Source organism: Orcinus orca, chromosome 7 (assembly GCF_937001465.1).
Source record: "Orcinus orca chromosome 7, mOrcOrc1.1, whole genome shotgun sequence".
In the NCBI taxonomy this organism is placed as follows: domain Eukaryota; kingdom Metazoa; phylum Chordata; class Mammalia; order Artiodactyla; family Delphinidae; genus Orcinus; species Orcinus orca.
In genome coordinates this window covers 90,066,909-90,083,287 of record NC_064565.1, presented here as the reverse complement: position 1 = coordinate 90,083,287, position 16,379 = coordinate 90,066,909, and the positions used below count along the sequence as shown (strand labels likewise).

The following is a 16,379-nucleotide window of genomic DNA, read 5'->3' as shown; positions in this document are numbered from 1 at the left end:
CATAGAGAACAGACCTGTGACTACCAGTGGGGTGGGGGGAGAGTGGGGGAGGGATGGATTGGGATTAGTGGATGCAAACTATTATATATCAAATTTATAACTAACAAAGTCCTACTGTATAGCACAGCAAACTATATTCAATATCCTGTGATAAACCATAATGGAAAAGAATATAAAAAAGAATATATATATGTGTGTGTGTGTGTGTGTGTGTGTGTGTGTGTGTGTGTGTGTGTGTGTGTGTATAAAATTGAATCACTTTGCTGTACAGGAGAACTTAACACATTGTAAATCAACTATAATTTAGAAAAAGATTTTTAGGCATCTAGCTGAAGAGGAGGGAAAGCTTGCATTTGTTTTTTTTGAATGCACACAAATGAGTGATTTCATCAGCAGAAACAAAACAAAATAAAACAAAACCATCCCAACTTTGCCTTCAAAGCAGGTCCCTACCTCAGCATGGCACCAAATCCCTTCCTCTTTATTTTCCTTTCTGGATCTTCATTTCCCTCTTTCTGCTTTTTCACCTTGACTTTGAATTTGCCCTTTTCCTTCTTCTTCTCCTTTTCTTTCGGTTTTTTGACTTTCCTGGCTTTATTTTCTGCATTCTCTAGCTCAGAGTTCCCCTGAGGGGCAGATTCATAATTCAGAGCTCCTTGGCCAGAGTGAGAGCTCTTATCAGACAGACCATCTGTACAGAGAAAAAAATCAATACACATGGTCAGGGGCACTTACTGTTAGTATCTCAAGAAAAGTTAAAATGTAAAATACAGAATAATGAATAAAGGCACTCCGGAGTTCTACCCTGCCACGAGGCTACGCGTACCCTTTGAAGAGACAACTGCCTAAATCTGGTTACTTCAAGCAACGTTTGCTGCTGGGAGTGGGGGACATTGGTTGCTTAGCCAGTAGTATAAAAGGTTTGATATGTGATGAAACACTGATCTCTCTCAAAGCAGCTTGTTAACCTTGATCAGCTCAGAATGCCGATGTGCTGGGAAACAAACAGGGTGAGTTTATTTCCAGGAGAAGTTTTTGAGTTCAGCTATAACCGGACTGCTTCTACCCAATTAAAGCAGTCAGTCCTCGTGTTGAGGCTGCATCTAATGACTTGAATAATAATGTCAAGAGATGCATACTTAGTGCTCCTACCCTAAGGGTAAATGACAGTTGGTCCTTGTAGGAAATTGAAGGAGAACATTTCTTTGGCGGTTGCACTGTAAAATAAATCACATGTTGCGTTATCTAGTTCCATGTTCGTTAAGCCAAGGGGCAAAACATATCAGGGAAATGAATTACTTTTAATATCAAAAATATAATTGTGACCTTAAATCACTTTTCTCTGTACTTAAGCACCCATTCTTGCCTATGATTCGCAGATAATAAGGAGAGGAAGAAACCATTTCAGCAAGCTCGTTGCCCTACCAGCTTCTAATTCTTCGGGTCCATCGTAAGATTTGTCAATGGCTGCTCGGAAGCTCTCGTTGCAGCCTCGGCCACGGACCACGTGCGGCCGGGGCCGGTGGAAGGGAAGTTCGTTCTTCCTGACCTCGGCAACTGCAGTCTGCAGGCTCTCCAAGGAGCTGGACTTTTTCAAACCCAGAGTTGGACCGAAATCTTTGCTTGGAGAGTCTGGAAGAAAAAAGGGCAAAAGGTCACCCTTCCCCTAATGAGGCAGTGCGGTGGAGTGGGAAGGCTTGTTGTTGTTCTATCTCAAAAAGGGAGGAGGGGGGTTAAATGGGTGGGACTTGGTGTTAAACCCCAGCGTTGCCGCTTTTTGTGACTTTGAGCAAGTACTTTGACTTCTCTGAGCCTTCGTTTCCTTTTCTATAAAGTTGTGGGAAGATTTAAAATGATATGTCATATATAGAAATAAATATGCATACGTATATATATACATGCACACGTGCACACACATATACATGACTCTGAAAGGCTATAGCAGTCTGCAGAGATTATATGTATGAGCGTGTGTACATGCACACACACACAGTTGCACACACATACAGAGCACCTAACAGTGTTTCTCTCACAGTTCTCATTCCAAGCACTCCCCTACGTTGTAGCTTTTATTATCTCCAACATTGTTTTTATAATTATTAAGTAATGTATTATGCACAGAAATCAAAGAGCATTGAAGTGATTGTAATTTTTATGGTTAAACACTTTACCATACTCTAGCGCTCTTACTGTAGGGTGAATGCAATTTTTTTAGTTGACAAAGCAAAGCAAGAAAGAAAACAACTTTTCTGTGTCAGTGCTTACTGTTCCAAATGTATTTCTATTTGGGTATCTAGGAAAGAGGTAGTTTTCTTTATATGATATAATATTCCAAAAGAAAAACTAGGTGAAGTTGAATAATGTGTGTTCTGATATGTAATATTTTTCATTTGCACTGTTTGTCTTGCCCTGCCACCTGCCCCTTTTCACCCATGCCTTGACCCCCATTCCCACCCACAGCCAGGCCCCTAGTTGTCTGTAACAAGATTAGGCTATATAAATACCAGCAGCACAAGGATTATTTTAAAGATGGAGGGAATTCTAGCAGGGCTCTTTTCCACCAGGGCCAAAGCTCATGATCCTGTCCAGTTACAAAGATTACTGCCATGAAGGGGTTATACGTGCATTTCTGGAAATAAACTACTTTGCAGTTTTTTAGTAGATACAGACTGAGTACATATTAAGGATTGTGTACATACAGTACCTACTTCAATGCCTAGCATATAGTAAGGCTCAGTAAACAGCCCTATCTTTTCTTACTATGATCAGTATTTTTGCTTCTACTAATGCTGCCATCATGAACATTATCACTAGGTAATACAAGGAATACAAAAGAAGTACAACAAAGGTATAATGACTATATAGACACGCATGAAGTTAAAAAAACAAAACAACAAAACACACCCTCCCATATATTGTGAATATGTTAAAAATAGTCAAAATAATGACAATAATGCTAATAACTAATAATGCAGAGAGTGCTTAGCCCTGTTCTAAGTGCCTTACCTAACTTACCATAATCCTTACAGTTGTGCTACTGCCAAAATTGTTCCCATTTTACAAATGAGGAAACTGAGGCACTGAGCAGATAAATACCTAGTCTAAAGATACGCACTTAATAAGCTTCAGAGCTGGGAACTGTCCTCAGGCAGCCTAATTCCGCCTTTTCTGCTCTGTACTGTCTAAAGTTGTACTTGATCTCCACCCTCTACTTGACTATGGTCAAGCTACTTAAAATGGCCTCTAGTTTCCTCATCTCTAAAATAAGACCCTGAGCCTAATCAAGTGGACAAAATGCAAAAACTGGATGTTGTTTTACAGTTTCATCATTAACTTACAGGAGGCAATTTTGCACTTTGAACAATATACATGATGACAATAAACATTACATTTTTTTTTTTTGCGGTACGCGGGCCTCTCACTGTTGTGGCCTCTCCCGTTGCGGAGCACAGGCTCCGGACGCGCAGGCTCAGCGGCCATGGCTCATGGGCCCAGCCGCTCCGCGGCATGTGGGATCTTCCCGGACCGGGGCACAAACCCGTGTCCCCTGCATCGGCAGGCGGACCCTCAACCACTGTGCCACCAGGGAAGCCCAACATTACATTTTATAGGCAACAGTGCATCATTAATAAATGCAACAGAGATGGGACTAAGCAAAAAAAAAAAATTATAAGAAATTTCAGGGACAAATTTCAGGTGCTACTTGCAAATCATAAATAGTAAGAATACATCATTACTAAATCCAGAAAGAGGCATGTTTCTTATAGTCCCAGGAAGGAAGGTAAGTGGAAGAAACAGAAATTGAATAAGATCATTTCTGACAAGAAAACAAAAAGCAACATAGAGGCTCGGGGTATTAAGGCAACAGTAAAAGCTTTGGAGTTCACAGAAAATATTTTACACCATCACTCCCTAGGGATCTGACATGAAGTTTGGTGAAAACATGAAGATGAAAACTATCTGAGAAAGCCTAGTTCCTCTGTCAACAACAGTAACCATCTTTTATTTATTAATTGCCATTCAGGAGATTATATTAGAGCCCAAACTGTAAGTATTCACGTCAACCTTTAGCAATAAATTCTGGGGAACATGAAAGTGAATACATCATCCAAGACATAAGGCATGTTATGTAAAAGGAGCTCATCTAAAGCTCAGCAAGAAGTCATATTTGAGAAGGAACAAATACACTGTTACTCATTCAAAGCAAACTGAACATTAAGGATTCATGGGCTTTGCAGGATTAATAGAGCCAGCAAGTAATTCACTTTACATAAATAGAAGTCACAAATTAGAAGTGTCAACTAATGTTGGCCAAAATTATAACCTAGCTCTACTGGATTCAGTACATAGTAACACTAAAAGCAGAAAGGCGATTGAGTCTTGGTTACAAATGTGGGCTCAGGGATTTTCAGGCTTGAAAACAACTTTCTTATTTATTTCTAGGGAGTTAACAGGATATAGTGGTGGAAAAATAAAGACTGATGTTAGAGAGGAGGATCTGAAATCAGGAAAGTCCTTACCAGGACTTACAGGTGCACTGAACTGACTGAATTGAATCTCCACATGAAAAGGACCTTGACTAGAGTTCACATTTCCTTTACATGTCCAAGGCTTCTGAGGGAAGGTCCGGGTTACTGGTTCCGAGGGACTGTTATGTCAACTGATGGCATCAGCACTAAATGTCAACAAAACACTTGGAATAAAGCGTTTTACCGCACAAAGATCCTAAGTGGGCACAATCAACTGTCACAGTCAGTCCCCCTTCCCTACCCCTATCCTCACCAGTTCCAGCTTAGGGTGCCATTGCGTTGGAAATTCTGTAGCTTTCAGAATGGGAAGATTCACTATTTTAGCCTAACCATTTATACAAATCATGTTGTTTTCTAGGCTCCCACTACAAGCAGAGGTCTCTTTGAAGGGATAATAGAAAGCTCTATCCTACTGAAGTCATCCCCAAGAGTGATGACTCCTCACATTTTCACCTGTAGCTGATGTGATATTGACCGTGGCTGATTTAAGCAATTATCTGAGAGAGCAATCTTTGAATACCACGTGTTATCAGTCACAAGGTGGTCTGTGTCCAAATTTGAGCATTTACTTGTCCCATTTGGAGTATCTACAGAACTAATCTGAATATGATTTTTCAACAGTTTCCAGGCCAGTTTAGGTTAGTTGCAAATGCCAAGAAATAAATCTTTTCACAAACTTTACTAGCATGACTTTATTTTTTAAATTTATGACTTCTATGTTCAGTGACCATGTTCTCTAAGATCCAGATAAACTTATCTTCCTGTCAGAAACATGAAGTTGACATTCACAAATTTCTTGAAACAAATGATACAACGTTTATCAAAGGTACTAAAAGAGGGATCTTGCATGATAAAAGTTATCCTCAAAATGGTATAATGAAAATATTCTTAACGTTCCACGTGCCAAATTTTTCCTTAAAGTAAAAGTCTCATAAAGAAACATCACAGAAATAATTGTTTAAAAAGATGCTACAGCATTTTTGAAGATTCGCCTGTTCCCAAATGAAGGATTGGCTTGACGTGGTCCTGGAAGCCTTCCCCATACAGAGTCGAGGGAAATTTCAACCCTCAGACACATCTACTGCTCCCCACCATCCAGAAGAAACTGAACACTCAAGTCTAAAGACTTAAAGGATTCTGCCACCATTTCTCCCATGTGCATGAAACAAGTGGGGAGAAGGGCAGTACAGAGCTACTGTCAAGGTGGAGAGGGACCTCTATAAAACAGAGTCAAACCACTGAGAAACCACTGCCCCAGCCTTTCTAGGTAGAAAGTCCCATTTCAACAGACTATAAAACAAAAGGTCCCTCCCGGAGGATTGTTTGGATGTGGACCTCAGTTTTTCTGACCCAGTCTTGGGTTCCTGCCTCTGCCCTATAGCTGAGAACTGCTGTTGGTTCCCTGCAAGGCAGGTGATTAGAATAATAGAGAATAAAACGGTCTAGAGAGTAGTGATTAATAGTGAATGGTGAATAGTGAACGGTCTAGTGATTAATAGTGAAGTGGAGAGACTGTGGGACATCTAACACCCTCCCACTCTGCCACTTATTTCTTGAGTTATTAACCTTCCTGTGCTTTCCACTTCCTAATCTGTAAAATTTGGATAAGACGAGGATGGAAGAGCGTCTGGCATGTAATAGGGACTCATAAAGCATTAGTGATGATGATTGTCACTGGTGCTTTTGTATCAACTCTAAACATTTGAGTAAGCGAAGGTCTAGCACAATTTATTTGGTTCAATCTGCCACTGCATTTTAAAATACAACTATTCCTTCTGCAAGAAGCTGAAAAGGGCTCTATAAATAAATACCATCCTTCCTTTTTTATTCAAAAGTTAAACTGACTTTTTTTCCCCAGACAACTCCTTACAGCTTTTTCTTCTGAAATAAGGTATATATATCCATCTGTTCATCACATATAGAGGTTATTCTTGGGAAGATTAATAGTGGAGTCTTGGATGCCCTTCCCCTTAGGTTATAATCATTTAATTAGTCTGAGATTTCATTGGCAATGTTTGAACTTCCCATTCTAGCATTAAAATCTTGCAATAAAAGAATGCCTTAATCCAGAAGACCAGTAATTGGATCATCCATTATTGATGAGATTGCTTCCAATACATTCTTATTAAAACATAAAGAATTATTTGGGGGAAGGTATTCACTTTCATATACGTGGCAAGGTTTCCTCCAAGCTAGAGCTTTATAATTAACAAATACTCATGATAAATTAACAATAAATAATGTATTAATTTGCAAATTTCAATAACATTGATGGCCCTCAAGGCACTTAGTGAAAATTAATTATGTTAGAGCCCCTCCCCCTAAAATAAACGAATTGTGCGCAGTAGTAAACTGGGGATCAAAATGATTGCAACGCTATCTGGGGGACACAGCATGAAACTTGAGAAGGCCATGAATTCGTCAAGATAGCTTGCTTTCATTAACAATTGGGCCTTGCTGTATTATGAGCAATGAACTTGGGCAAATACAATAGAAATGCTTTCCTTGCTTCATGGGGAGTTGTGATGTGAAATTAATAGCCTTAAAACTCTTTGAATGAAAAATTATTACAACTTCCAACTAGGAAGTCACAACGCCACTTTATTCTCCAACACATCTTACTGTCTTTTTATTTCAGATTACACTTACTGAAAATTTTGATTTTTTTTTAGTAGTTTCCCCTAGAGGCAAAATGTCTTATGTGCTTTAATAGATATCACTGCAAATCCATTAGCCCCAATTCCCCATAATATCCAAATGTATAATTTCCCAAATTATGTTATCTGTTAACTGTGTCCATAATGGGCCTAATTACCTTCTTGCCTATCTCAGTATTCCAAATATTGATCATCATTCCAAGCTTATCACAGTGCCCTGTTTCCTATACATGTACCATAGGGCATAATGTATCTGGTTTATACATTATCTGCTGTCATTTGGGTCTCAGTTCTTTTACTGGCAATCTCCAAGTTCTCTAGGAGCAGAGTTTTTTTTCCTTTAAAAGTCTCGTATATCCCAGGGTCTTTTCCTGAAATTCGTGTCAAAATGTTCAGAACTTCTCATTAAGATTCATATATTTGCATAATCTTTCCTACTCTGTCTCCAAACATTGTCTATTTTAAAGTGAAAAGATATAGAGAAAATTACGGGAAGATGAGGTGAACAAATACAACAAATGCTTTGATTGTAAGTGTGGGCATGGCCCTCCAAGTGACTTCAAATCTCTGCTAAGTGCTGCTGCACACTTTAATTTCCTTCACTAAAAATTCCCTCTTTTATAAACTGAAAGTCAAAATCTGATGCCATATTTTGGTTTCTTTGCTGAACTCAAATTATATCCCACAAATGTAATGAATAGTGAATTTATAACACCAAAATATTCTCATGACACTTTTTCTTTTACTCTTTAGTTTGTGGATAAGAAAATGGACTCTGTGGTTCAATTTAGTAGGGAAACACTTTTTCAAAATATATTTATAACCATATCTCTGGGTAGGTTCTGTTAAGGCAACTGACGGACTCAAACCTAATGCCAATAGACTAGTTTGTTATAATCTTTTGTTCTCCCTCTCTCTGCCTTATCAGGATAACTCCACTGGGTCAAAAACACCACCATCACCCCTCTAACTGGTATTCAAGCTAATAATTAATTTAAAAATTACATAAATAACATTGGTTTCTGGAAGGGAAATGTGGCTGCTTAAAGGAGGAAAAAAGACCCCTTTTATTATTTAAGTGGGGGGAAAGAAAGAAGACTCACTTGAGAGTCAAATAAACTGAGTAGAGGCCAGCTTTCCTACCTGTGGAATGGGATCAGTAGGACTGATGAATGCCACCTACCATTTTCTTAATCTTGTTGATCTTTGTATTGTCAGCGCAGAGAAGTACTAAATAAATGTTTGTTGTAGGAATAAAGGAAGGTGCAAGGAAAGGGTAGTTACAGGATGAAGACGGCCCTGTTCTCCAGTGCTGTGAGGCTGAAGGGAGTTTATGGGGAGAAACACACCTCACGATTGCTTCACGCCCTCAAAGCCCACACACAGCCTCCTGTTCTTCGTTAATATGACCCTTAGGTTTTTTTGTGTCATTTCCAAGGATTTAATCATTTCTGCCCTACCTATATTTACTCACTCATCTTCTCTATGTTTTGCCTTTTTCTACGACTCATTCCTTTTGCTTAACTTCTCTGTGACATTAGCTTTTTCTATTTTCCCCTCCTTATGTGCACTTTGAATAGTCTTATTTTTACCCACTGCCCAAAACACCTTTATTTGTCTTCCAGCTCTTCCTTGTATGTCTTGGTAACAGGCTTTTCATTCTGAACACAAATTGTTTCAGTGATTTTTTTTTTTCCCTCCTCACTCTTTTTACCACTTATTCTTTGTACTGCTTGCTTCAACAGCACCTCTTTCTTCTGCTTTTGAATGTCGAGCAGTTTATATATTATACAGCGTGGGTTGTATAATGCCATACTCTCAAGATAAAGTATACTAAAAAGGATTCTAATAAGTTTCTTCAAAGACCATTAGCATAACAAAAAAGTCAAACTGATTGATTTCTTGGATGGTATCCACATGAAGACATTTTTACAGGATGTAGTATAAACTGGGTACCTCTATTTTTTTAGGGCCAAAAATTATTTTTATAATTTTTGCTTTACTCTTTCTTCCCCCCCTTTTTTTTTTTTTTTTTTTTTTTTTTTGCGGTGCACGGGCCTCTCACTGTTGTGGCCTCTCCCGTTGCGGAGCACAGGCTCCGGACGCGCAGGCTCAGCGGCCATGGCTCACGGGCCCAGATGCTCTGCGGCATGTGGGATCTTCCCAGACTGGGGCACGAACCCGTGTCCCCTGAATCGGCAGGCGGACTCTCAACCACTGTGCCACCAGGGAAGCCCTCTTTCTCCCCTTTTTATAGCTAACTGACTGCATTATAAAGAAAAAACAAAACAAAACTTTGAATTTTCAATTACTCAGTATTTCCAGAAATGATAGAAAGTAAGGTTTTTCAGTTTTGAATAACAATAATATGAATATTCAGTAATACGAATAACAATCTCTTAAGAGATATGCTTTAACCTAGGTTTCAATCTACCGTTAGAGTGTCAAGCCATAATCAAGTCAGCCATCAATGAGTGTTTACTGAGTATTTTCTGTCACTCAGAACTGTGCTAGGTCCTAAGAGGAATAGAAGTGTAATAGTAACTAACATTTTCCTGTCGCTTTATAATTTATAAAGTTCTTTCCTGTATAAAATGAGGATACACCTTACACAATTGATCTTACCCAAGTTCAACTGTGTTTTCATGTCCAGAGAGAGCTACAAAGAAAGCGAGGAGGGAGGAAGGGCAGGATAAAATAAGTAATAAGAGCAATTTTACTCACCATTACTCTCAATGAGAATGTGCCCCAGCGTGAGTGTGTGTCTAGGAGAGACTGAGAATCAAGAGAAATAAACTGTTCCTGTGAGTCTCTGATTTTTTCTTTTTAACCCTGGGTAAACATTTTATTTTTGTAATCGAGATATAATTGACATGTAACACTGTGTAAGTTTAATGTGTGCAATGTATTTGATACATACATATCTGATTTTGATACGTATATATTTATATTTGATACATGTATATATTGCACAATGATTGCCACAATGAAGTTAGTTATTGCCTTCATCTCCTCACATAATTACCTTTTTGTGTGTGTGTGATAAGAACATTTAGGATCTACTCTTTTAGCAACTTTCAAGTATATGGTACAGTACTGTTAACTATAGTTACCATGCTGTACATTAGATCCCCAGCATTTGTAACTGTAAGTTTATAGCCTTTGAGCAACATCTCTTCTCAGTTTCCCCATCACTCAGCTCCTGGCAACCACCATTCTATTCTCTTTGTCTATGAGTTTGGCTTTTTTAGATTCACATATGAGATCATACAGATCTCGAGAACCATTCCTGAGACGCAGTGCCTTACTACTATGTCTTATGTAAATTTCAGAAGAACCACTCAACTCAATACCCTTCCAATTCCTCTCTTAAATCCCCTGAGTTGGCAGACAAGAAAAGCTCGGCCACTGACTTGGCCAAGATGCTATGTCTGGACAATTCTTGAGCTGAAGTTCCTGCCAAATTCTTTGATGCCTCAGACATAAAAGATACGGCACCTGCTTTCCTCCAAGATGTTATAATCCGAGTGCAGAGCAAAGATGAACACATGCAGTGATAACACCAGAGAATGTAGAGCAGTCCCTAATGTTTGTGAAGTACCCATCTGAGGGCAATATATCCCCAAATTCTAGAAAATAAAAATGTTTGACTCCTAGCTTTCTCTGGAATTATATTTCCAATGGGGAACATGTTCTCTCTTCATTCCACCAGTTAACCAACTCTTCAGCATCCCCTAAAAATGTAATCTTTAAAGCAATACCTAATGCAAGCACAGGTTTTGGCATCAGACTGCTTGGATTTGCGTTCTAGCCCCACCTCTGCACTAACTGTGTGAAGCTGGATGAGGCTTGTACCTCTCTGTGCCTCCCTTGCCTTATCTGTAAAAGAGGGATAATGATAGCACATCCCTCGCAGGGTAGTTAGAGGATTATCTCATGATGCCTGGCACACAGTAAATATTTAGTAAACATTAGTTTGTACCATATGTCTTCTTGCATGAGCAATGTTTACACTTATTAGGAGGATTATCTCCAGCCAACAGAATGCCAGGAGAATTTGTTTCCACATCCATACACTGTGGGCCTGAGTCATCATTAGCTTTGAATTTTCACTCTTTATTCAAAACTTCTACTTTTTTGTTTTCTATTGTTTAACAGTCTTCATCACTTTTCAAATCATCTTCTATACATTTTACTTCCTTCAATAGCCCAAATAAGTTTATTTCTTACAGAGGCATTTTCCAAAGAGAAACCAAGTGTTAAAAATCACTTGATGAAAATAACCATGTCTGGGACAGCAAGTAAAGAGCTGGTTAGTTTCTTTCACCAGCCAAGTGACTCCTCTCCCTCAGAGCAACCCATGACACCATCAACAAAATGACAAACCAGGCAAGGTCATAAGGCTTTTGGGATCATTAGTCAATAGGCATCTCTGTGAATGATAGAGCTGAGAACACTGACATATGGCAGAGGTCAGGGCTGGAGTACTTTAGACTTGGGGAAGTCCAGAGAAGAGAAAGCACACTGTGATCCCAGGTCAAAGGTTAATAAGGCTTCATGAATGAAGCAGGACTTGTCCTTGAAGATGGATCAAATACACGGGAAAGGTAGGAGGTAGACAGTCACTCTACTGCAAGGGAAACGTACGAGGAAAAGTCCTGACATGTCTGCTTGGTAGTGGGTACACAGGATGGAGGACCAGCAAGGGAAAACTGGGGATTGGTGGGAAATAAGTGTGGGGACAGAGGAGGAAGAGAGATATGAAGGGTCTCAAAGTTAAGAAGGTGAGACTCAGAGCAGGGGGCAGTTGGAAGCCTTTGAAAGTTTTTTTACCTGAGGAATGGCTTGATGATATTGTTATTTTGAGAAAAGATAATCTGGAAGAAATTTATAGGACAAATTAGAAGAAAGACTGAAATCATACAGCAATGGAGCTCCCTGCTTATAAAATACCTTGCTCTTTACTTTCTTCCCTTTTACAGTTGTAACTTCAGGCTTCTGTGAAACAATTTCTTCGAAAACATTTTTAGTGTGGTTAGTCATCTGTCCTCACAGTGAACAGACTAACTGTCCTCAGATCTTTCTTTGACTAGGTAGGAAAGGCTGAAGAAACATGTTCTAGTCCACTTGGGAGGCAAGAGGTGTTCATGGCTGTGCCTCTGGGAAGGGGTAGGAAGGGGCACTGCCTATCACTCCTGAGCTTCCTTCTTGCATGGCTGAGCTGTGACTGGTACGGCCGGGCCCACTGCTATCTCTCCTTCAGCACACTTTACTGTATTCTATAATATATAATGATTAATGGGCAGTAAAACTAATAACATGGGGACACACAAAATAAATGAGGTGGCAAATATGAAAAGGAAGTCCCACTTAATGTTGTTGTGAAATCTGACAACACGCTAGAGTTTCCCTATAACTCAGCCCGAGGAGCCCTTGTCAGCGGGAAACAAGGTTACAAGAAGGTGGTATTTCCATTAATAACTCCCCCTCGGGGGAAGTCCATGATCAATCTTTCTTGTACTGAAATTCTTGCTGGATTGTAGCGAAATGTCAGCGGTACCTGGAAACATTGCTTTACGCTGACTGAGGGAAGCTCACAGAGAAAGAGGAAGGGCATGACAACGCTTCAGTTATCCTCATCTGTCCCTTTTTACCTCCCCCCACTATGGACATCCATTCTTTTTTTTTTTTTTTTTTTTTTTTTACTACCCAGTATCCACTATTCCACCTGAAAGGGGTATTCCGCTTTTCCTTGGGTTACTACACCTCCCCTACTTTCACCCAGAAGTGTGCTTCTAACCCAGGCACGACTAGTCACTTCATCCCCTTGGTTGGTTCAGGAGTACGTTGTTGGCTAATTAGAACTAATCCTTATAGAGTGATCAGGAAAAAGTCATCTTGTTTGCTACTGGGGTTACTGGGAGGATAAACCTGGAGTTGCTGGTAGCCATCTTGCTTTTCTACAAAGAGAGGAACTAAAACTGTGAGAATATAGTTGACACAGACCCTAGATCCTCTCTCTGAACTTTACAGTTGCTTGAGCAACAAATTATCTTCTTTGCAACAGCCAGGCTGAAATTCGCTTCTTTCGATTGTAACCTAAGGAGTCTCGGCTTAATGCCCTATTCTCCAATCTCTCCTTCATATAACACCCACCAGTTATTCCAACTCACGTCAGACAGATACTTGAGGAGCAGGGAAGATTGTTCTTTGGCTATAATGCTGGTGAAGGGATCATAAGTACAGAACTGATAACAGCAGTGAGAAGTATGTCTGGGGCCAGTCTAAAGGTGAGCATTTTCTAGTCTATTACAGGGTGGATTTTTTGAGAGACAAATTCCCCAATGATGAGAAGAGTTGTATTAACTTCATTTGCTCAGCTTGGCCCCGACTCCTCCGTGACGAGGGGACCATTCTCTAGATGGTTACTAATAATTATAGACCTACAACTAATTGTTATACACTTTAGAAAAATAGAAGGGCTTCCAAAAGAGGAATACAATCAGATCTTGCTATGGTTGACCAAGGGTTCAAACAGCCTATCTACAATTGTGCTAATTAAATATGTTGTTCTGGATTTTGAGGAGATAAGAGTAAACCTGGTATCACTTTTAAGTGCCTGTTCTTCCCACTGTGTTCCCATGGCCACTCAACAGAGACCTCACATTTGGGAAGAGACAGAGCTGCCTCACAGGGAGGAGGTGTCTGTTTCTGGAGGGGTGTTTGTGTTGTATGGGTATGTTTCTCTCAAGCTTCTCTTTCATAGAATTTCTAAACAAACTGTGAATTAAGAACTTCTCTGTAAACTGAGTAAGGAAATGATGGACTAAAAGCAAGTGGTCTTGGGTGGTTAACAATAAAGATTTTGATGTAAGAGGCATCTTGGGTGTGGACTTGGAATTGGAAGACCTGGGGTCTAGGCAAACTGTTTAACCTTCTGGGCTTCAGTTTCCTCATCAGTAAAAGTGGAATAATGAAAAAGGTTATACTGAGGATGGTTATGATGATGATGGTAAAAACACCAGCAGCTACCTATACCAGGCATGTTCTGAGTACTTTTATATAGATATTAACCCAGTTATATGAGGTACACACTATTGTTATCTCCATTTTATAGCTGACGAAGTTAAAGCACAGGCAGGTTAAGTAACTTGTCTAAATGAACAGTGATACCAATTTCATGGGTTTTTGTTGGGATAAGATGCAATTACGCATGTACAAGAAAGTAGCAAAGCTGCAACATGCCATATATACGTGTCATACTTGCTCTTAATAAGAAAAGGAGGGATGTTTTCCTCTAAATCTGTCATAGGCACTGGACTGAATTGATCAAATGAAGACACAGAGGGGTATCTCTTTGTGAACACCTGCTCTTAAGGCACAAGCAATCTATACGAAGAGTCAAAATGCAGCATTCAAAAGCACCCCTAAACAAGGTGGGGTAAAGCAAGACATGGAGTGAGTGGTGGGAATCAGGGGAGAGAAAGAAGGACTCTGGCCTGACATGGACCCCTGAAAACTGGGCAGCATCAGACAGACTGAGAGGTGGTCCAGGGGACAGGGAGGAAGATGAGAACAGAGGCCTGTGGAGGGTGGCAAGCCCACTGATCTGTGTACTGCAGAGGAGCCACGTGGGCTGCAGGTGCACAGAGGTGAGGCCAGACAGAGAGAGCACAAAGAGAGGGAAGCAGCCAGGCGGCCAGAGGTACGACTTACCCCACTGGCAATATGAGGCCCTGTGTCCCAACACAGTCGCCCGAATACACTTGTTTATTGCTGTGGACAATAAACAAGGAGGGGGTCTTGAACTGCGCTCCACACTAGGTGGGACTCATTTTCCCCGTGTGTGTATGGCCTGAGGACCTAAAGTTGGGATGGGTGTTGTGTTTTGGCTCAACAGCACTAACAAACAGCTAAGCTTTATTTAGCACTTACTGTGTGTGATGCGCTCTGTGTCAAAAGCTCGCAGTCTGAACCGCCCCAGGAATGAGGTATGGTCATTCTTTGCCTTTTACAGAAGTTATCCTTCCAGACCAGAAGCCCCAGCTCTGTTTCAAACATGACAGAGCTCTTTTCCCACTTTTAATAATTAATTTAATAAAAGCAAAAAAAAATATGGCTTTTCTAAAGAGTGTTTATGTCAAAAAAGAAAGCATTACTTGGTTCACTGCTAATATGCGAACAACAATAAAAAAAGAGCTACTTTTGTTCTTATTTTTAAGTCAATTTTTGAGCAAAGTGTCATATGTTTAAATTCCCTGCCTAGTTCTGGCTAAGAATTTAGGAAGGAGCTTGTGATGCATCATTAAATAGTTTTTCCCATCATCTTATGACTGAGTTATTGGCACTAGATATAGCCATGGGGGGAAAAAATAAGTGTTTTTTTTTTTTTTTCCACCCAGGGCACTGTCAGTCACTACGTGCATGGCATGAGCTGGAGTTGGAGTGGATCAAAGGAGTCAATAACCGGCTGGGAAGACCTGGGCTAGTCTCTCAGCCCAAACCTTGACAGGTAGGTTTGGAACCAGTGGGCCTCAGGTTGCATCTGTCGTGCAGCCATTCTGTTTGTTTTAAAATAAGTGTTTATAATGATTTAAAAGACCAATTATAAGCCTTTGCCTTATTCCTTACTCAGCATCCTGCATGGTATGTAAAAACGGCAGTGAAAAAAAATAGCACATTAGAAATTTTAGCTGAGCAAAATGTCAGTTTTCAGTTACACTTAAAGAATAAAAAAAACATTAGGATACCATTAACAGTTTTAGAGTAATGGAGGCAAAGTGGGATTGTTTTCTGTTATTATTATTACCGCCATTAGTGGGTCAGAGCCTTCCAAGGGAGAAAAGCTGGGGACAACCCAGACACTTTCAATACAGCATTAACTCTTTCAGGTCAAAAGGGGCCCATTTAGTGGACTGTAGCAGTCATTTAATAAATGATACCCTCGTGGCCTTGAAGAATTTATCTCCTGTCCAAAGAGTCTCGCTTACACATTCCTATTTTCTCTACTCCATCTCACTAAATATTCCAGTAAGAGAAAAGGTTAATTTACAGATAATTATTTAGGGAGGGAGGGAATGTTTTTTTTAAGGCAGAAAAGCAAAAACAACCCGTCACAACGCATCAGCCACTGTGTGCAAATCTGGAAAAGGATGACGAGCCTCATGAAGTGACAGAATTAAGATGAAAAATT

General features: G+C 39.9%; 1 protein-coding gene across 1 annotated transcript in view; it reads right to left on the bottom strand.

Annotated features, from left to right (window-relative positions):
• The window catches only part of PARD3B (par-3 family cell polarity regulator beta), a 1,037,324-nt gene that overhangs the window by 331,219 nt on the left and 689,726 nt on the right, over window positions 1-16,379 (bottom strand). Inside the window, exons 17-18 of the mRNA XM_012532519.3 lie at window positions 1,426-1,632; window positions 454-691 (exon numbers count right to left, since the gene is read on the bottom strand). Of these exons, the coding sequence (XP_012387973.1) occupies window positions 454-691; window positions 1,426-1,632 (445 nt within the window). The remainder of the gene's footprint in view (window positions 1-453; window positions 692-1,425; window positions 1,633-16,379) is intronic.